Source organism: Bombina bombina, chromosome 4, assembly GCF_027579735.1.
Source record: "Bombina bombina isolate aBomBom1 chromosome 4, aBomBom1.pri, whole genome shotgun sequence".
In the NCBI taxonomy this organism is placed as follows: domain Eukaryota; kingdom Metazoa; phylum Chordata; class Amphibia; order Anura; family Bombinatoridae; genus Bombina; species Bombina bombina.
The window spans coordinates 126686777-126709989 of record NC_069502.1 but is presented as its reverse complement, the minus strand read 5'-3'; the positions used below and the strand labels follow the sequence as shown (position 1 = coordinate 126709989).

Below are 23213 nucleotides of genomic sequence, written 5' to 3'. Positions count from 1 at the left end.
TTATGGATATCTAACTACTTAATTTGAATAAATATATTACTGGCTTTGCATTGCGCTCCACTGAAGTGACTTTGAATCTACACTGGGAACGATGTTTGCCCCAGAGACCTCGGAGAAGCCATGAGGTAGCTAATTGCGGGCGCCATTTCTAAGGGAGACGCAGCCAGTCATATAGAGGCTTGTGTTTTTGTGAGACCAACAGTAGATCAGCTTGCAAGAGTCCGAGCATAAAAATCAGGGGGATAACTCATGAATACTACAAGTATGGGGTGCTTGTCCTACAGGACCCTTCAGAAGCTCCTCTCTGCACAGCTCAAGTGCGTAGGGGAAGCGGTGAACGCAGCAATACGCTCACACGAGCACGGGGCCCCTATGGTCAAAGCAGCTGGAACACAGGGAGGTATACAGCAGAGTCTCCCCAACCAGAGCTCTAGCACACTAGAGGGGTTGGTTCCCAAGGACCGGGCTCCCCCTGCGACGGAGGAGTATCTGGCTACTATGGCCCTCAGTGGACTGAAGGGACAGCTGCCAACAGGTCAGGACAATGGAGCGGCAGACCGTGACTGTGGAACTGTGCGACCGATGACTCTGGTGTCTGTAGATGGACAGGCAGCAATTGAGTGTGTCACCGGCTACGTGCAGAGACCAGAGGTTCAACGGCAGCGGTCTCTGGTACTGAGCGTAGAAAGGAAGGTGGAAATGGCTGACATGAAACAAAAGCGGTTGTTTCTGGAACTGGTAACGAAGCACCTTATATTTGCGCTAGCCTGGCACCCTAATGTTAAAGCGGGAGTAGGATGAAGGAGACAGTTCTTGGTAACCCCATGATGATATCCGCGTTGACTTTTTGTTACTTGCTAGTTAACACTGGGGTTTATACTTCAAACGTTTGGTTATGGGTACCTTTGTTAAGACATTTAGTGCAAAAGCATATCACGATCACTGATCTGAAGTACTGTTTTGTAAGTGTCGTCATTTGCCACCCTTAGCTGCTATCCATCTATCAATGGTCTATCTACCTTGCTTCATACTGTGCACTGCCTAATACGGAGCTTATGCTGGCTCATAGACTTTAATAGTATAACGTCAGTATGCACATCATTACAGTTCATAAACAATAGGGAATGCAGATTGTTTTTGTATATGTGTTATCTACATAATTATTGTAAGCATAAACCATGTTCACGGTTGTTCGCAACCCTCTATCCCAATGCTAACTCACTGTTATTTTCTACTTTGTGAATTTAGCTTCTGAGTCTGTAAAGTATTCTATGGAAACATTAAGGTATTGCTATTCAGTGAGTCAGTATATGACTACAAAAGCGCTGGTTGTGAAATAAGTTACATCTGTAGTAGAGGCTTATGTAACTTTAACATATCTCAAGCTACACGGGATAAATATTGCTAACAGGATAGAGACCTGCCTTTGTCTCTCCTCCTACTCGCAGGGTCCATATGTCTATATACCCATATCTGCTGTAATAACCTCCTTAGTATTAAGTGGCTACTAGGGCTAACTTTTTTCATTATACAATGTGAAGCTATTTGTAGAGCATTGTTTGTCTTATACCATTAGTAAAAGTTCATTTATACTGTGTTGCAACTTAAATATGCTAGTATTAACCTGTTATACGCTCTAGCTTACTAATACTAAGCGCCCAAAAATAGGTATTTCAAGCTCTTAACAATACCGTCGGGGTCATTACATTACCCTAATAAATAACATCCCAGTGCGAATGATATAGTGCCGTTCAAGATCAACCCTGATAGTAATACTGTGGGACCTTGATGTCACTTTATTTTGCAGTTTGCTTTTCTTATGTAGTTTGTTGGCTTTTTCCACCATAGGCTGCGGACATCTTATCTGTATATCTTACCTGTGGGTTAGTGGGGAGCCCCGGGGGAGATACTTTTGTAAATTTGTGAAATGGATGTCTTGACAGCTATATTATAGCTATATTAATTGTGGGTCACAAATATGATTCTTTTAATGATACTGTTATACCATCCCTATGAGTCTGTCCGCTCTGGGGGCGAGAGGGGGCCCTCAGTGTGGACAAGTATATTTTGCTATGGTATTATCCAAGTATCATTATTACTCTTTTGTTCGTGACGATACTTGCATTGTATGGGTTTCTCCTTCTGGGCCAGTGGCCAGGGCCCTGAGGGAGTCCATGCAGGGGGAGTTTAACCCACGAACATGCTAACTTTTGGTTAATTATTATAAACTCTCGTATACAGCGAGATGTAGGGTCTGGTAGGAAATTGGATGCCATTAACACGAGATCCCTAAGGTGTAGTCGGCAGTTGATTGTCATACTACTCATGAGACAACTAACTTATTCCCACAAGATGGATGTTAGCTTAAACTATGTAATCTAGTGACGCTACACAGTAAAGTCCCATAGCCTAGTAGGTGGGCTCTCAGCTCTGCAAGGGGTCCAGATTCTTGCTATACGTTTTATTTTAAAGAAAGCTATGGAAAGTACATTATGTCCAGAACAAGCAACACTTAGCTTTAACTATTATATTCTGTTAAGTCTAATTACCCTTATGTTTATGGATCTTAGCACTAGCTCACCTCCTCCCCCCCATAAGTAGAGCCCTTACCAGGGTTCCAATTAGGCGGACTATTTTCGCCTCAATCCCTTTAATTCTATAAGAAATATGTGTCCTCATTGACTTGAATTAAATTGTTTACTCTTTGGGTGTGGAATTACGTTTCTGCATAAAGTTTTTATCTTATGTGTTTAACGTTAGTTAATTCTTCTCGGACATATGTGTTTGAACTCCATGTTTAAAGATATTTGAGTAGGGGTCCTGCGTGACCCCAATTGTTACTTTTCACTTTTAAATCAAATAAAAATTTATTACAAAAAAAAAAAAAAAAAAAAAAATTAAATGTAAAATAAAAATCAATTTGCTCTATCAAAGGTACATAGCATGCCACAAGTTCTTGATTTATTGTCCGAATAGTTTTTTATACAGATGTCCACACAGGGTGAATGAAAGAAACCGCAATAAACAGAATTCAGTATAATAAACAATTATACAAACATGTTGTATCGCTGATAATTAAAAACTTTTATATTTATACAAAGTGAGGTTCATTATATTTTTACGGATCTAATTTAGCAATACGTGACATTTCTGTATTTTCATATTCTTTTCTTACCAGCTTTTCGATTCCTTGGAGGGCGCATAGCTGCGTGGAGGAGTATAAGATCCTGAAAAAATTTCATACGATCCTCTTTGCTGGGTCTTTGAATAATAAAAACCTCCTCGTATTGAATCCTGAAAATACACTTCACCTACAAGAAAAAGCAAGTTTGTGATTAAAGGCTTATGAGATCAACAGAAGAGACTGGTTGCTTGTTAAAGTGAAGGTAAACTTTGATGAACTTACCTGATAAATTCATTTCTTTCATATTGGCAAGAGTCCATGAGCTAGTGACGTATGGGATATACAATCCTACCAGGAGGGGCAAAGTTTCCCAAGCCTCAGAATGCCTATAAATACACCCCTCACCACACCCACAATTCAGTTTAACGAATAGCCAAGTAGTGGGTAAAGGAGTAAAAAGCATCAACAAAGGAATTTGGAAATAATTGTGCTTTATACAAAAAAAATCATAACCACCATAAAAAGGGTGGGCCTCATGGACTCTTGCCAATATGAAAGAAATGAATTTATCAGGTAAGTTCTTACATAAATTATGTTTTCTTTCATGTAATTGGCAAGAGTCCATGAGCTAGTGACGTATGGGATAGCAATACCCAAGAAGTGGAACGCCACGCAAGAGTCACTAGAGAGTGAGGGAAAAAAATCAAAACAGCCATTTCGCTGAAAAAAATTAATCCACAACCCAAATATAAGTTTATTCTCAAAAATAAAAGAAAAAACTTAAATTATAAGCAGAAGAATCAAACTGAAACAGCTTACTGAAGAACTTGTCTACCAAAAACTGCTTCTGAAGAAGCAAATACATCAAAATGGTAGAATTTAGTAAATGTATGCAAAGAAGACCAAGTTGCTGCTTTGCAAATCTGATCAACTGAAGCTTCATTCTTAAAAGCCCACGAAGTGGAGACTGATCTAGTAGAATGAGATGTAATACTCTGAGGCGGGGCTTTACCCGACTCCAAATAAGCTTGATGAATCAAAAGCTTTAACCACGATGCCAAAGACACGGCAGAAGCCTTCTGACCTTTCCTAGAACCAGAAAATATAACAAATAGACTAGAAGTCTTCCTGAAATCTTTAGTAGCTTCAACCTAATATTTCAGAGCTCTTACCATATCCAAAGAATGTAAAGATCTCTCCAAAGAATTCTTAGGATTAGGACACAAAGGGACAATAATTTCTCTATTAATGTTGTTAGAATTCACAACCTTAGATAAGAATTTAAATGAAGTCTGCAAAACTGCCTTATCCTGATGAAAAATCAGAAAAGGAGATTCACAAGAGAGAGCAGATAACTCAAACTCTTCTAGCAGAAGAGATGGCCAAAAGGAACAACACTTTCCAAGAAAGTAGTTTAATGTCCAAAGAATGCATAGGCTCAAATGGAAGAGCCTGTAAAGCCTTCAAAACCAAATTAAGACTCCAAGGAGGAGAGAATGATTTAATGACAGGCTTGATACGAACCAAAGCCTGTAAAAAACAGTGAAGTTTAGCCATTTTTCTGTGGAATAAAACAGAAAGAGCAGAGATTTGTCCTTTCAAGGAACTTGCAGACAAACTTTTATTCAAACTATCCTGAAGAAACTCTAAAATTCTAGGAATTCCAAAAGAATGCCAAGAGAATTTGAGAGGAACACCATGAAATGTAAGTCTTCCAAACTCGATAATAAATCTTTCTAGAAACAGATTTACGAGCCTGCAACATAGTATTAATCACTGAGTCAGAGAAACCTCTATGACTAAGCACAAGGTGTTAAATTTCAATACCTTCAAATTTAATGATTTGAGATCCTGATGGAAAAACGGACCTTGAGACAGAAGATCCGGTCTTAATGGAAGTGGCCAAGGTTGGCAACTGGACATCCAAACAAGATCCGCATACCAAAACCTGTGAGGCCATGCTGGAGCCACTAGCAACACAAACTATTGTTCCATGATGATTTTGGAGATCACTCTTGGAAGAAGAACTAGAGGCAGGAAAATATAATCAGCTTGATAACACCAAGAAAGTGTCAACGCATCCACTGCTTCCGCCTGAGGATCCCTGGACCTGGACAGGTACCTGGGAAGCTTCTTGTTTAGATGAGATGCCATCAGATATATTTCTGGAAGGCCCCACATCTGAACAATTTGAGAAAACACATCTGGGTGGAGAGACCACTCTCCTGGTTGTAAAGTCTGACGACCGAGATAATCCGCTTCCCAATTGTCTATACCTGGGATATGAACCACAGAAATTAGAAAGGAGCTGGATTCTGCCCAAACATATGCCACAGTTGTGATATTGTCTGTCTGAAAACAAATGGTTCTCTCTTCAATAGAGGTCAAAACTTTAGAGCCCTGAGAATCGCACAGAGTTCCAAAATATTTATTGGTAATCTGGCCTCTTGAGATTTCCAAACTGCTCCCCAACCTGAAAGACTTGCATCTGTTGTGATCACAGTCCAGGTTGGACGAACGAAAGAGGCCCCTAGAACAATACAATGGTTATCTAACCACCAAGTCAGAGATAGTCTAACATTGGGATTTAAGGATATTAATGGTGATATCCTTGTATAATCCCTGCACCATTGGTTCAGCATACAAAGCTGGAGAGGTCTCATATGAAAACTAGAAAAGGGGATCGTGTCCGATGCTGCAGTCATGAGACCTAAAACTCCCATGCACATAAGCTACTAAAGGGAATGACTGAGACTGAAGGTTCCGACAGGCTGCAACCAATTTCAAACGTCTCTATTCCGTTAGAGACAAAGTCATGGACACTGAATCTCCCTGGAAACCTAAAAAGGTTACCCTTGTCTGAGGAATAAAAACTTTTTGGTAAATTGATCCTCCAACCATGTTTCTGAAGAAACAACACTAGTTGATTTGTGTGAGATTCTGCAGAACGTAAAGACTGAGCAAGTACCAAGATATCGTCCAAATAAGGAAACATTGCAAAACCCTGCTCTCTGATTACAGAGAGTAGGGCACCAAGAACCTTTGAAAAGATTCTTGGAGCTGTCACTAGGCCAAAAGGAAGAGCAAAAATGCTTGTCTAGAAAAGAGAATCTCAGGAACTGATAGTGATCTGGATGAATCGGAATATGAAGATATGCATCCTGTAAGTCTATTGTGGACATATAATGCCCTTGCTGAACAAAAGGTAGAATAGTCCTTATAGTCACCATTTTGAAAGTTGGTACTCTTACATATCGATTCAAAATTTTTAGATCCAAAACTGGTCTGAATTAATTTTCTCTTTCTTTGGGACAATAAATAGATTTGAATAAAACCCCAGACCCTGTTCCTGAAACGGAACTGGCATGATTACCCCCGATAACTCCAGGTCTAAAACACACTTCAGGAAAGCCTGAGCCTTTACTGGGTTTGCAGGGATGCGTGAGAGAAAAAAAAATCTTCTCACAGGCAGTCTTACTCTAAATCCTATTCTGTACCCCTGAGAGACAATACTCTGAATCCATTGATTTAGGAACAAATTGATCCAAACATCTTTGAAAAATCTTAATCTGCCCCCCTACCAGCTGAGCTGGAATGAGGGCCGCACCTTCATGCGGATTTGGGGGCTGGCTTTGATCTCTTAAATGGCTTAGATTTATTCCAATTCGAGGAAGGCTTCCAATTGGAAACAGATTCCTTGGGGGAGGGATTAGGTTTCTGTTCCTTATTTTGTCGAAAGGAACGAAAACGGTTAGAAACTTTAGATTTACCCTTAGGTCTTTTATCCTGAGGCAAAAAAACTCCCTTCCCGCCAAAAACAGTTGAAATTATTGAATCCAACTGAGAACCAAATAACTTATTACCTTGAAAAGAAGATTTAAGCCACAAAGCTCTTCTAGCTAAAATAGCTAAAGACATAGATTTAACATCAATTTTGATAATATCAAAAATGGCATCACAAATAAAATTATTAGCATGTTGAATCAAGTTAACAATGCTAGACAAATCATGATCCGATTCTTGTTGCACTAAAGTTTCCAACCAAAAAGTTGAAGCAGCTGCAACATCAGCCAGAGAAATTGCAGGCCTGAGAAGATGACCTGAATATAAATAGGTTTTCCTTAGATAAGATTCAAGTTTTCTATCTAAAGGATCTTTAAAAGAAGTACTATCTTCCGTAGGAATAGTAGTACGTTTAGCAAGAGAAGAGACAGCCCTATCAACCTTGGAGATCTTTTCCCAAAACTCTAAAGAAACTGCTGGCAAAGGATACAATTTTTTAAACCTTGGAGGAATAAAAGTAGTACCAGGCCTATTCCATTCCTTAGAAATCATATCAGCAATAGTGTCAGGAACTGGAAAAACCTCTGGAATAACCACAGGAGGTTTATAAACAGAATTTAAACGTTTACTAGTTTTAATATCAAGGGTACTAGTTTCCTCCATATCCAATGTAATCAACACTTATTTTAACAAAGAATGAATATACTCCATTTTAAATAAATAAGAAGATTTGTCAGTGTCAATATCTGAGGCAGGATCTTCTGAACCAGATAGATCCGCATCAGAGAAGGATAATTCAGCATGTTGCCGGTCATTTGAAATTTCATCAACTATAAGAAGTTTTAAAAGACCTTTTACGTTTATTAGAAGGCGGGATGGCAGACAAAGCCTACTGAATGGAATAAGAAATAAATTCTTTTAAATTTACAGGTATATCTTGTGCATTAGATGTTGAGGGAACAGCAACAGGCAATGAACTACTACTGATGGATACATTCTCTGCATGTAAAAGTTTATCATGACAACTATTACAAACCACAGCAGGAGATAAAACCTCTACAAGTTTACAACAAATGCACTTAGCTTTGGAAGAACTTATCAGGCAGCAGGGTTCCAACAGAGATTTCTGTGACAGGATCAGATTGAGACATCGTGCAAATGTAAGAGAAAAAAACAACATATAAAGCAAAATTATCAATTTCCTTATATGGCAGTTTCAGGAATGGGAAAAAATGAAAACAGCCTAGCCCTCTGATAGAGGGAAAAAAAGACAAGAGGCATATAGGAATGGGGTCTTAAATAATGAAAATATTTGGCGGCAAGTAGAACGCAAAAGAAACAGAAAAATATTTTTTGGCGCCGAAAACGTCCGGAAATGACATACTCGCGTCATAGATGACGCAACCTTGTGAAGGACTCGGCGTCGACTAAGACACCGGAAATGACTATTTTGCATCAACGAACGTAACTTTGCGCAAAAAAATCTTGCGCCAAGAATGACGCAATAAACTTTGGCATTTTGCGCCCTCGCAAGCCTAATTCTGCCCGTGAATTTAAAAGATAGTCAATTTGAAAAAGGGACTAAACCCCAGGTAAGAAATAATTTTTCCTAAAAAAAGCATTTCCCATATATGAAACCGACAGTCTGAAAAAGGAAATATATTTAAACCTGAATCATGGCAAATATAAGTACAATACATATATTTAGAACTTTATATTAATACATAAAGTGCCAAACCATAGCTTAGAGTGTGTTAAGTAATGAAAACACCCATCCACATATAGCAGATAGCCAAACCAGTACTGAAACGGTTATCAGTAGAGGTGATGGGATATGAGAGTATATCGTCGATCTGAAAAGGGAGGTAGGAGATGAATCTCTACGACCGATAACAGAGAACCTATGAAATAGATCCCCCGTGAGGAAAACCATTGCATTCAATAGGTGATACTCCCCTTCACATCCCTCTGACAATTCACTGTACTCAGAGGAATCGGGCTTCAAAATGCTGAGAAGCGCATATCAACGTAGAAATCTTAGCACAAACTGAATTGTGGGTGTGGTGAGGGGTGTATTGATAGGCATTTTGGAGGTTTGGGAAACTTTGCCCCTCCTGGTAGGATTGTATATCCCATATGTCACGTCACAAGCTCATGGACTCTTGCCAGTTACATGAAAGAAAATACTATTAAAAACAGGGGCACTTTCATTCATCAAAGTTTACAAAGCAGCCGTTTTGATTAAAAACGTACCTTTTTTTTTCACAGCCAGAGCAGCTTCCCCCACCCGGAGATCCTCTCTTCACACGTCATCAATGACTAATCCACCTTCCTCCAATCACGGCATTACCTCAGGCAATGACTACCCTGGGGGGGAAGCCGTGATTGGAGGAAGCTGGATTAGTCATTGATGACATGTGAAGAGAGGCTCTCCGGGTGGGGGAAGATGCTCTGGCTGTGCAAAGGAGAGGTAAGTTTTTAATCAAAACGGCTGCTTTGTAAACTTTGATGAATGAAAGTGCCCCTGTTTTTAATAGTATTTAAAAAAAAAAGGCTTTTTATTCATCAAAGTTTACCTTCACTTTAAAGAGAAATTCAAGCTTTTTTGTGTTTTTTTTTATTAAAAGGTTTTAACTCTTGGAAACAGGGCTCTCAAATCTTTAGTATTGCAAACTTGTCTTGTATTTACCTATTGTACACTTGTATATTTCTGCATAGTGATAGCACATTACAAAATAATGATGGCTCCTGGGCTCAAAAGAAAAACTAAGAAAGAAGGTTGAGATATTAAAAAGTACCCCAGAGAGAATAGTTCTGATGATTCAAGCTACCTATAGTATTATTGCCCCAGTGTATGAGCAAATGGGGGTGTTTTTTTTTTGTTTGTTTTTGTAAAAAAAAATATATATATTTCCAAAAAATAGTGAAATGGATGGGCAAAATTCTCTTGAAAAGGTGGACAAGGAAAATGATGCTTAACAGAATTGAAAAAACACCAAACTCATAACAGCTTAAAAATGTTAGAACAACAATCAATATAACACTGCACATTTAATGTTCTACCTCAAGGGAAAGAAAACCGACTGACTAACAACTCAATTAACTACTGCTTTCATAGAAAGCCAATATTAACCAAAGCTGGGTGTCTTGGATAAGACTAAAATCCCTTTCAGAGTATTCCGTTTAAACAAGCTTAATGTCTTCATTATCAAAAGGTTAAACTGTTCATAAATGAAACATGTCAAAAGGATCTTATAGATATCCTTTATCAAGAAATGTTGTAATTGTTTCAGTGTTGTAATAAAAAAAAGCTATTCAGTGGCTTATACTCAAAAAGAAATCATAGTAATATTTATTATTTTAAAATGATTTTACTTTTTTTTTCTTTTAACTTCATTTGTGCAGGGTCCATTACTTCCTGTCAACAGGAGGGCCAACATAGTTTGATATCATAAGTCTTCTAGAGTAACATGAGCTTGCTCGCTGTTCAATGAATGCTAGAAAAAACAAAATTTATGCTTACCTGATAAATTTCTTTGTTTCTGGATATGGAGTCCCCACAATGTCATTCCAATTACTAGTGGGAATATCGCTGGCCAGCAGGAGGCGGCAAAGAGCACCACAGCAAAGCTGTTAAGTGTCATCCCCCTACCCATAATCCCCAGTCATTCGACCTAAGGGAAATGGAAAAAGGAATAACACAAAGGTGTGGAGGTGCCTAAGGTTCAGTCAAAAATAACTGTCTTAATTAAAAGTGGAAACCAATACCCAAGCTAGAGGACACAGAATGAAAAGGGAGGGAGAACAAGACAGACCTAAACAGAAGGCATCACAGCTTAAAGAACCTTTCTCCCTAAAGAGGCCTTAGTCGAGGAAAAAGTATCAAATTTGGAAAATTTGGAAAAAGTATGCAAAGAGGACCAAGTTGCAGCCTTGCAAGTCTGTTCCAGAGTAGCTTCAATTTTGAAAGCCCAAGAAGAGAAAATCGCCCTAGTGGAATGAGCTGTAATTCTCTCAGGAGGCTGCTGACCCAAAGTCTCATAAGCAAAACAAAATTATACTTCTCAACCAGAGGGAACGAGAAGTAGCAGTAGCCTTCTGACCCTTACGCTTTCCAGAGAAACAAAAACAGGGCAGAAGACTGGCGAAAATCCTTAGTCGCCTGAAGGTAGCATTTTAAAGCATGCACCACATCCAAGTTGTGCAACAGACGTTCCTTATGAGGAGGAGGATTACGACAGAGAGAAGGAACAACAATTTCCTGATTAATATTTCTACCCAAAACCACTTTCGGAAGAAAACCCAAATTTAGTACGAAGAACCGCCTTATCTGCATGAAAGATAAGGTAAGGTGAATCACACTGCAAAGCCGAGAGTTCCGAAACTCTCCGAGCAGAAGAGATAGCAATAAGAAACAAAAACTTCCAAGATAACTTAATATCTATAGAATGCATAGGCTCAAACAGATCCTGCTGCAAAACTTTAAGAACAAGGTTAAGGCTCCAAGGAGGAGCAACAGGTTTAAGCACAGGCCTGATTCTGACCAGGGCCTGACAAAAAGATTGAACATCTGGCACATCTGCCAGACGCTTATGTAAAAGAATAGATAAAGCAGAAATCTGACCTTTCAGAGAACTGACCGACAACCCTTTCTCCAGACCTTACTGGAGAAAGGACAGAATCCTAGGAATCCTGACCCGACTCCAAGAGTAGCCTTTGGATTCACAAAAATAAAAGGTATTTACGCAATACCTTATGGTAAATTTTACGAGTAACAGGCTTGCAAGCCTGTAGCAAGGTCTTAATGAGCGACTCAGATAACCCACGCTTAGCCAGAACTAAGGGTTTAATCTCCAAGCAGTCAGCTTCAGAGAAATGAGATTTGGATGGAGGAATGGACCCTGAGTTAGAAGATCCTTCCTCAGAGCCAACCTCCAAGGTGGCAGAGATGACATCTTCACTTGGTCTGCATAGCAGATCCTACGAGGCCATGCAGGAGCTATAAGAAATACCGACATTCTCAACTGTTCGATACGAGCAATAACTCGTGGAAGGAGCACAAACAGAGGAAACAGGTATGCTAGACCGAAATCCCAAGGAACCGCGAGAGCATCCATCAGAGCGGCCTGAGGATCTCTTGACTTGAACCGTATCTTGGAAGCTTGGCGTTCTGCCGAGACGCCATCAGATCCAACTCCGGCACCCCCCACTTGAGTTAACCTGGAGAACACCTCCGGATGGAGAGCCCAGTTGTCCACTCCTGGAATGTGGATGAAAGAGACAACAATTGTGAGCTTCTGCCCACTGAATAATCCTTGCCACCTCCATCATGGCTAAGGAATTCCCAGGTGGTTGATGCAAGCCACTGAGTTGACGTTGTCCGATTGGAACCTGATAAACCGGACTAAAGACAATTGAGGCCAAGCCATCAGAGCATTGTAAATCTCTCTAAACTCCAAGATGTATTTGCGGAGAGCAGACTCCTCCCGAGTCCATAGTCCCTGCGCCTTTAACAAGTCCCAGACTGCTCCCCAGCCTAGCAGGCTGGCATCTGTGGTCACAATCACCCAGGAAGGTCTCCGGAAGCATGTGCCCTGAGACAGATGATCCTGAGAAAGCCACCACGGGAGAGAGTCTCTTGGCGGCTGGTCTAGATCTTTAATCTGAGAGAGATCCAAATAGTTTCCGTTCCATTGTCTGAGCATGCATAATTGCAGAGCTCTCAAATGGAATCGAGCAAAGGGAACGATGTCCATGGAAGCGACCATCAGACCAATTACCTCCATGCATTGAGAGCCACTGATGGCCAAACAGTAGACTGCAAAGAGAGGCAAGAGGAAATAATTTTGGATTTTCTAACCTCAGAACATTTTTCATAAATACGGAATCTATTGTGGTCCCTAAGAAAACCAACCTTGTAGCTGGAACAAGGGAACTCTTTTCCAGATTCACTTACCATCCGTGGGAATGTAGAAAATACAACAAGATCTCTGTATGAGAGTTTGCTTGTTGAAAAGATGGTGCCTGAACCAATATGTCGTCCAGGTAGGGCACCATTGCAATTCCCAGAGACCTGATCACCGCAAATAGAGCCCCCAGAACCATTGAGAAAATTCTGGGAGCTGTGGCAAGGCTAAACGGAAGAGCCTAAAAATGCGAATCTCAGGAACCTTTTAACGAGCCCTGTGGATGGGAACATGAAGATACGCATCCTTCAGGTCTATGGTCGTCATGAACGGACCCTCCTGAACCAATGGAACGAATGGTTTCCATTTTAAAGGATGGTGGTACCCTGAGAAACTTGTTGATACAGATTTGAATAGAATCCTAGACCCTGTTCCCTTACTGGAACAAGCACTCCAAAGGAGGAAAGGTCCTGAACGCAGTTCAAGAATGCCTTTTTTTACCTGGTTTGCAGATAATCTTGAGAGATGGAGTCTGCCCCTGGGAGGAAAAGTTTTAAATTCTATTTCGTAACCCTGAGATACTATGTCCACAGCCCAAGGATCTGGGACATTTTGTAATCCATGCTTGACAAAACAGGGAAAGTCTGCGCCCCCCCCCCCCCCGCTTGATCCGATCCCGGACCGGGGGCCGACCCTTCATGCTGACAGACTCAGCTGAGGGTTTCTTGGATTGCTTCCCCTTGTTCCAAGACTGAGGAAGACTTTGACCTTTGAAGTAAGAAAGTTACGAAAATTATTTCTGCCAGACCAGGTCCAAACAAGGTATTGCCCTTGTAAGGAAGCGTCAGAAGCTTGGACTTGGAGGTAACATCAGCTGACCAAGATTTTAGCTACAAAGCCCTGCAGGCTAAGACAGTGAAGCCAGACATCTTGGCTCCCAGTCTAATAATTTGCATGTTAGCATCAGAAATAAAGGAATTGGCTAGTTTGAGAGTCGTAATCCTATCTTGGATCTCCTCCAACGGAGTCTCTACTAAAAATAATTCAGACAAGGCATTGCACCAATAAGATGCAGCACTTGCTACTGTAGCAATACAGACTGCAGGTTGCCATTTTAGACCCTGATGAACATACATCTTTCTCAAATAAGCCTCCAGCTTCTTGTCCATTGGATCCTTAAAGGGGCAGCTATCCTCTATAGGGATTGTAGTTCTCTTAGCCAGAGTAGAAATAGCCCCTTCTACTTTAGGCACTGTGCGGCATGAATCTTTAATGAAATCAGGCTTCTCCCATTCCTGTGAAATAATCTCCGTCACACGATCTGGAACAGGAAACACTTCCACAGAGGAAGTAACATCATAGTATTTGTTAAGTATTTTTTAGGGTTGACAACAGAAGAGTCAGTCGTCCAAAGTAGCCAATACCTCCTTTAATAGTAGACAAAGGTGTTTAAGCTTAAATCTGAAGTTTACTTCTTCAGTAGCAGATGAAGGAATTATACTGTCCGAATCGAAGATATCACCCTCAGAGGCTACCGACTTATCCTCCTCATCAGACTTATGAGGGAGGGCAACCTGCGTAGTAGTAGGTAGAACAGAAACCTTACTATCTGAATGTCTAAATTTCCACTTGCGTTTTTCCCAGTATAGGAAAAGCAGATAATGCCGTAGAAGATACCTGTGCAGCAAAATCTGCAGGCAAATAAACTCCTCCAGGAGGCTGAGAGGAACTGCAGGGCACTGTATGTGACGTCAGAGGCTTGGGACATTTGAGTAGAAAGCTGTGGTATTGCCTGAACAGCATCATCCTGAGAGACATTGGGCTCAGTGGGCAACAATTTATCTTTAAATTTAAGTGTTCTAGCTAAGCACACAGGACAGAATTGCATAGGCAAAACAATTTGCGCCTCAAGTCTTGGTCCATGTCCATAATACTAAATAAAAAATTCCCCAAATTGTAGACATTTTTTAAATACACTGTCACTTTAAGAATTTTTAATACCACAGCCACTTAACGTTATGCAAAAATTCTTTAAAATAATAAACCAATCAGGCCCCCTACACCTCAGACAGGCTGAGGTGCCTTACCATAACGCTTATATACAATTTGGCTGCCAGAAGTCTCTTAAACGATCATATAGTAGGATCAACACTGAAGAGACCGAAATTCAATGACGCCACTCTGTGAATATCCGACAGCAGAGAGAGGAAACTACACAGCAAGTAAAAGGCACGCTTTTCCTTCTGCCTACAACACTGGTAGCTTAATTTACACAAACGCTCAGGCAGTTTGTCAGCCTATTCTAGCTAAGCAAAGAAATCCAACTGCCAAATTTTAAAGGGACAGTCTACACCAGAATTTTTATTGTTTTAAAAGATAGATAATCCCTTTATTACCCATTTCCCAGTTTTGCATAACCAACACAGTTATAATAATATACTTTTAACCTCTGATTATCTTTTATTTAAGCCTCTGCAAACTGCCCCTTTTTTCAGTTCTTTTGACAGACTTGCAGTCTAGCCAATCAGTGCCTGCTCCCAGATAACTTCACATGCACAAGCACAGTGTTATCTATATGAAATATGTTAACTAACACCCTCTTGTGGTGAAAAACTGTTAAAATGCAATCTGAAAGAGGTGGGCTTCAAGGTCTAAGAAATTAGCATATGAACCTCCTAGGTTAAGCTTTCAACTAAGAATACCAAGAGAACAAAGCAAAATTGGTGATAAAAGTAAATTGGAAAATTGTTTAAAATTACATGCTCTATCTGAATCATGAAAGTTTATTTTGGCTTAGACTGTCCCTTTAAGTTTATACATAAATCCCTGTATAAAACAAACCACACACATACTAATAAAGTATTTCAACAAGATTAGCCCAAAGAGGAAAAATGTCCCAATAAAGGGAAGATTAAACCCTATTCTCAACATACATAACGTGCCTGCCCACTGCCAAAGAAAATCCTGTATACTTTTGGGAGAAAGGTTCTTTAAGCTGTGATGCCTTCTGTTTAGGTCTGTCTTGTTCTCCCTCCCTTTTCATTCTGTGTCCTCTAGCTTGGGTATTGGTTTCCACTTTTAATTAAGACAGTTATTTTTGACTGAACCTTAGGCACCTCCACACCTTTGTGTTATTCCTTTTTCCATTTCCCTTAGGTCGAATGACTGGGGATTATGGGTAGGGGGATGACACTTAACAGCTTTGCTGTGGTGCTCTTTGCCGCCTCCTGCTGGCTTTCTGTACCATGGGCAGCAATGTGTTAGGAAGTTGTGAGGTAGTCCTTGCTTTGTTACCTAACTGCTTACAAGCCACTACTCTACTGAAGAGATTGACGTGGACTCAGTTAAACCCAAATCCTTGCTTGCAGGGAAAAGTACCGGAAAAAGGAATTCATTTCTTCAGACCTCCTTCATTGACAGAGGCAAAGAGAATGACTGGGGATTATGGGTAGGGGAGTGACACTTAACAGTTTTGCTGTGGTGCTCTTTGCCTCCTCCTGCTGGCCAGGAGTGATATTCCCACTAGTAATTGACATTGTGGACTCTCCATATCTTAGGAAAGAAAATAAGGCAGGTAAACCTAATCTGAAGCACCCCCGCTTGAAGCACTTTTCTCCCAAAGGAAGCCTCAGCTGAGGTAAAAACATCAAACTTCTAAAATTTTGAAAAGGTATGCAAAGAGGACCAGGTAGCTGCCTTACAGATTTGTTGCATAGAGGCTTCGTTCTTAAAAGCCCCAGAAGATGACACAGCATGGGTAGAATGAGCCGTAATTCTCTCAGGAGACCGTTGACCAGCTTCCTCATAAGCCAAACGAATGATACTTCTCAACCAAAAAAAAAAAAAAAAGTGTAGTAGCAGTGGCTTTCTGACCTTTACACTTACCAGCGTACACAACTAAAAAGGATGAAGATAGTCTAAAATCCTTGGTAGAGAAAAAGATAGAATTTCAAGGCACGTACCACATCAAGATTGTGCAACAAACGCTCTTTCTGAGAAGGATTAGGACAAAAGGAAGGTACTACGATCTTCTGATTGATACTGCGATCAGATACCACCTAAAGTAGAAAACTCAACTTGGTACGTAGAACTGCCTTAACAGCATTGAAAACCAGATAAGGGGGAATCACACTGTAAGGCAGATAATTCTGAAACTCTACGAGCAGAAGAAATAGCGAACAAAAACAAAAGACTTTTGTAGTTCTGAGGAAAGTAAGACACTTGCCTCCAGGGTCTCTGCTGTGAGGCAGTCAGAGCACTTTCAGGTCTGACAGCTTTATCTAACTTCTGACAGGGACCTGAGGTAAAAAAGGAAAGCAGTGTAAGCTAACGCTGGTTGCCAGGTGGGGGTGTTAGCATAAATTGCTGAAAGGAGGACAGAGAAGCTTCCCTGCGACATCCAGTGGTTAACAGCTACCAATACTCTTACTAAGAGGTTTACATGGACACAGCATAACCCCAGTTCTATCTTGTAGGGAAACTACACATTAAAGGACTTAAATTCCAAATTTTTCTTCAGATCCAAATCCATCATATATGCCCCAAATAAAGGCTAAGTGCCCTTAAGCCCCAATTAAATATAAGAGATCCGTTATGAATAATGGAGTCTTAGGAGAAGTACAGGTTGCTACAGTTCCCTGGCTAGTACCATGCTCAAATAATTGAGCTAGGATAGAAAAAAAATGTCCCCATACCCTCTCTGGGCTTGGATTGTAGCACTGATAAAACACATATGGAACACAATTGTGCAGGGGGAATAACCTGGGCCACCCATTTCCATGCTGCCCTCCATAGTTCAGGCTGACCCACAACAGGAGTAAAAATAAAGAAAATTATTACCTTTATTTAAGGTCTCAAAGGAACACCTCTATAAACCTGCTCTGGCCAGAGCGCTTTGCCCACCTTCTTTGCAGACAAACAAACTGCTATGAGGAGAAGTTTGATAGTGCAGTTAGCTTCTGCCTGCAGCGTGATCAATATCTGTGCAGGAAACAGCATGTGGCGAGTCAGGAAGCATCCGTAATAAAGAAATTGGCTAACTTAAAGGGCCACTAAACCCAAAATCTTTCTTTCATGATTCAGATAGAGAATAGAAATTTAAACAACATTACAATTTACTTCCATTATTTATTTTGCTTAATTTTTTAGATATCCTTAGTTGAAGAAAAAGCAATGCACATGGTGAGCCAATCACACAAGGCTTCTATGTGCAGCAACCAATCAGCAGCTAGTGAGCATATCTAGATATGCTTTTCATCAAAGAATATCAAGAGAATAAAACAAATTAGATAATATAAGTAAATTAGAAAGATGTTTAAAATTGCATTCTCTTTCTAAATCATAAAAGAAAAAATGTGGGTGGCATGTCCCTTTAAGAGCCTTAATCCTGTCCTGGATCTCCTCAAGTGGAGTATCTCAATAGAATCAGACAAGGCATCAAACCAGTAAGCTGCAGCGCTTGTAACAGTAGCAATACACACCGCAGGCTGCCATTGGTGAACATACATTTTCTTTTATAATGCCTCCAATTTCTTATCCATTGGATCCTTAAAGGAACAACTATCCTCTATGGGAATAGTGGTCCTCTAAGCCAACGTGGAAATAGCTCCTTCCACCTTAGGAACAGTTTGCCATGACTCTTTAATAGTCAGCTATAGGAAACATTTTCTTAAAAATAGGAGATAGAGAAAAAGCAATACCAGGTCTCCCACTCCCGTGCAATAATCTCAGAAGCACGGTCTGGAACAGGAAATACCTCCACCGCAGAGGGAACATCAAAATACTTGTTCAGCTTACAAGACTTCTTAAGGTTAACAACGAGAGTAGTATCAGAGTCATCCAAGGTAGCTAAAACTTCCTTAAGTAACAAGCGGAGGTGTTCCAGCTTAAATCTAAAGGACACAACTTCAGCATCAGCAGAAGGAATTATACTGCCTGAATCTGAGATTTCACCCTCAGATGCACCAGAAGAATCTTCATCCTCAGACTTCTGAGAGGAAATACTTTGATTAACCACTTCAGGATCAGAAACCTTAGTTACTGTTTCTTTAAATTTCCATTTGCGTTTTCCCTGCAGCATGGGGAAATCAGACAACGCCTCAGATACCGCAGAGGATACCTGGGCAGCAATATCTTGCAAAGTAACCCCAGACCGAGCATGAGAGGAAACGCAGGGCACTGCATGTGCAGATGAATAGGATTGGGACGCCTACTTAAGGAGACAGCTGCGGCACATTTAAACAGCAGGTTCCTCAACAGCATCCACCTTAGCTAATGATCAAAAAGTATATTTCTATAAGCAAAGTTCTTTCAATACATGAAGCACAAAAAATTTACTGGGGGTTCCACCTGGGCATCAAAACATAAGCTACAGGTAAGGTCCTGCACAGCCTATTGATCCATAATAAAAATTAAAAAAAAAACAGCAAATAAAATAGTTCATAAATAAAATGTCTCTTTTAAATTTACCAAATCAAGGAAACAACATATCCCAGGCAACACTACATCTCAGCAGAATTACTGAGGTGCCCTACCTGTCCTGCAACCCACAGCAAACGGAGGAAAAAAACAATCCCGTTTACAATCCAGATTCCAGAGAATCAAAAACAGCAAGAAGCCTTCTAAACAGCAGAGCCATCTGAAATATGCGCACCTCACTCTTAAAGGAAGTGAAGAAAAGCGCCAAGAAAAGCGCCAAAAAAAGCTCTGACATCAAAGAATCAGAACCTCCCTAAAAGGGGCGGTCCTACAGCTGACAAAAAAAACTATTATTTTTTTTTTAACAACTTTCTTGAAAACAGGCTTAAAAACAAACAAAACCCACAATAAAAGTACATATCTGGATCCTCACTGAGCCATCAATAAAATAACTCCTCATACTAACAGTGCCTGCAAAAACTGCCATAAAAACCTGCACCCTGACAGGAATAATAAAAAAAACGTCCCCCTGCAGCGTTTCAGCTGAATAAGTGCCACATTTTTCCCTGCTTACATAGAAAAATAAAACTGGCACTTACCTTAACATTTATCTGTCCGGCAGTAGGATAGCTCACCTGGTTTGAGAGGATAACATCACCCTCACATGGACCTGTGGAAATACAGAAAGACTGAGTAAACTTAATCAGGCTATCTAAATAGGGCAGCAAAATGTTTTGGGAAAACGCAGTGAGGATTGTACCCAACAAGTTCCCAATTGCTCAAAAGCCACCACTGCCCTACTGAAGAGACTGACATGGGCTAAGGCTAGACCCTTTAGAAAGATCAGAGCAAACCTACTCTACTTTTAAAATAAAAAAATCTTGATTGTAGATCAGACACCAAAACTTCACCTCTACCTGCAACGCAGGCAAAGAGAATGACTGGGGATTATGGGTAAGGGAAGTGACATATATAGCAGCTTTGCTGTAGTGCTCTTTGCCGCCTCCTGCTGGCCAGGAGTGATATTCCCACTAGTAAGTGATGATTCCGTGGACTCACCATATCTTAGGAAACAGCCTGTATACAGTGTAAATTTGCTGTCCCCTCAAAATAACAACACAGCCATTAATGTCTAAACCGTTGGAAACAAAAGTGAGTAAACCCCTAAGTGGAAATCTCCAAATTGGGCCCAAAGTGTCAATATTTTGTGTGGCCACCATTATGTTCCAGCACTGCCTTAACCCTCATCACGGTGCTGGTGGATGTTAGAGACTTTGCCCTCCCCTACCTTTCGTTTGAGGATGCCCCACAGATGCTCAATAGGGTTTAGGTCTGGAGACATGCTTGGCCAGTCCATCACCTTTACCCTCAGCTTCTTTAGCAAGGCAGTGGTCGTCTTGGAGGTGTGTTTGGGGTCGTTATGTTGGAATACTGCCCTGTGGCCCAGTTCTTGAAGGGAGGTGATCATGCTATACTTCAGTATGTCACAGTACATGTTGGCATTCACGGTTCCCTCAATGAACGGTAGCTCCCCAGTGCCGGCAGCATTCATGCATGCCCAGACCATGACACTCCCACCCCCATGCTTGACTGTAGGCAAGACACACTTGTCTTTGTAATCCTCACCTGGTTGTCCCCACACACGCTTGACACCATCTGAACCAAATAAGTTTATTTTGGTCTCATCAGACCTCAGGACATGGTTTCAGTACTCCATGTCCTTAGTCTGCTTGTCTTCAGCAAACTGTTTGCGGGCTTTCTTGTGCATAATCTTTAGAAGAGGCTTCCTTCTGGGACGACAGCCATGCAGACCAATTTGATGCAGTGTGCAGCGTATGGTCTGAGCACTGACGACCCCCACCACTCCAACCTCTGCAGCAATGCTGGCAGCACTCATACTTCTATTTCCCAAAGACAACCTCTGGATAGGATGCTAAGCACATACACTCAACTTCTTTGGTTGACCATGACGAGGCCTGTTCAGAGTGGAACCTGTCCTGTGAGACCGCTGTATCGTCTTGCCCACCGTGCTGCAGCTCAGTTTAAGGGTCCTGGCAATCTTCTTATAGCCTAGGCCATCTTTATGTAGAGCAACAATTCTTTTTTCAGATCCTCAGAGTTCTTTGCCATGAGGTGCCATGTTGAACTTCCAGTGACCAGTAAGAGTGCGAGAGCTACAACACCAAATTGAACACACCTACTCCCCATTCACACCTGAGATATTGTAACACTAACGAGTCACATGACACCGGGGAGAGAAAATGGCTAATTGGGCCCAATTTGGATATTTCCACTTAGGGATGTACTCCCTTTTGTTGCCAACAATTTAAAAAATGAATAGCTGTGTGTTGAGCTATTTTGAGGGGACAGCAAATTTACACTGTTACACAGACTGTACACTCACTACTTTACATTGTAGCAAAGTGTAATTTTTTTCCAGTGTTGTCACATAAAAAGATATAATAAAATAATTACAAAAATGTGAGGGTGTACTCACTTTTGTGAGATACGAGAGAGGCTCACTAGCACTCGGAAGAGCTTTGATAAGACAAAACCAGAAGAGAGTGATATTGAAAGATTCCCATCTTCCTTTTTCAATTCAAGGAATCTTGCAAAGGTGCCAGAATCACGTCAGAATAATCATCTCATATACAACGTGCTAAATAGCAGTATCATCTTAACTTTAGAAAGATGAACTATATGTTCAGTAACTGACAGTGGAATAGGACAGTGTTTTTCCCAGGATCTTTTTTGCAGGTGCACCACCCGGCTGAAATTTTAGCCAATATTAAACTAAAACGAGCTAATATTAAAGTGTATGTCAATTTTGAAGCTAAAGTGCCCGTTTTTTAAAAATTCGATTAAAAACAGGGGCACTTTAATTAATCAAAATTGACATTTCACTCCTGTTGTGAAAAAAATAACTTGCCTTTTAAACTTGACAGCAGCTCCAGTTTCCTCCGGTCGTTGCAAGCCATTTCTGACGTCAGAAATGATGGATAGGTCACCCTCCAATCACGACACAGAGAAGGAACAACAATTTCCTGATTAATATTCTTATTTGAAATAACCTTAGGAAGGAATCCAGGTTTAGTACGCAAAACCACCTTATCAGAATGGAATATAAGATAAGGCGAGTCGCATTGTAACGCAGATAGCTCAGAAACTCTTCGAGCAGAAGAGATAGCAACTAAAAACAGAACTTTCTAAGATAGAAGTTTAATATCTATGGAATGCATGGGTTCAAACAGAATCCCTTGAAGAACATTAAGAACTAAATTCAAACTCCATGGCGGAACAACAGGTTTAAACACAGGCTTGATTCTAACCAAAGCCTGAAAAAACGACTGAACGTCTGGGACATATGCCAGACGCTTGTGTAGTAAGATTGACAAAGCAGAAATCTGTCCCTTTAAGGAACTAGCTGATAACCCCTTCTCCAATCCTTCTTGGAGAAAGGACAAAATCCTAGGAATCCTGATCTTACTCCATGAGTAGCCTTTGGATTCGCACCAATAAAAATATTTACGCCATATCTTATGATTTTCCTAGTAAGAGGCTTTCGAGCCAGAATCAAGGTATCTATGACCGACTCAGAGAATCCCCGCTTAGATAAGATCAAGCGTTCAATCTCCAGGCAGTCAGCTGCAGAGAAACTAGATTTGGATGTTGGAATGGACCCTGAATGAGCAGATCATGTCTCAGTGGCAGTTTCCACCGTTGCAGAGATGACATTTCCACCAAGTCTGCATACCAAGTCCTGCGTGGCCACGCAGGCGCTATCAAGATTACCAAAGCCCTCTCCTGTTTGATTCTGGAAATCAGACAAGGTAGGAGAGGAAAAGGAGGACACACATAAGCCAGGTTGAACGACCACGATACTGCTAGAGCATCTATCAGTACTGCTTGAGGATCCCTTGATCTGGACCCGTAACATGGAAGTTTGGCATTCTCACGAGATGCCATCAGATCCAATTCCAGTG

The 23213-nt window shown here is 40.8% G+C and overlaps 1 protein-coding gene across 1 annotated transcript in view; it reads right to left on the bottom strand.

Moving 5' to 3' along the window:
- ATAD2B (ATPase family AAA domain containing 2B) overlaps positions 1-23213 on the bottom strand; it is an 823789-nt gene that overhangs the window by 348416 nt on the left and 452160 nt on the right. The window contains exon 19 of the mRNA XM_053711168.1: positions 3176-3311. Coding sequence (XP_053567143.1) covers positions 3176-3311 — 136 coding nt within the window. The remainder of the gene's footprint in view (positions 1-3175; positions 3312-23213) is intronic.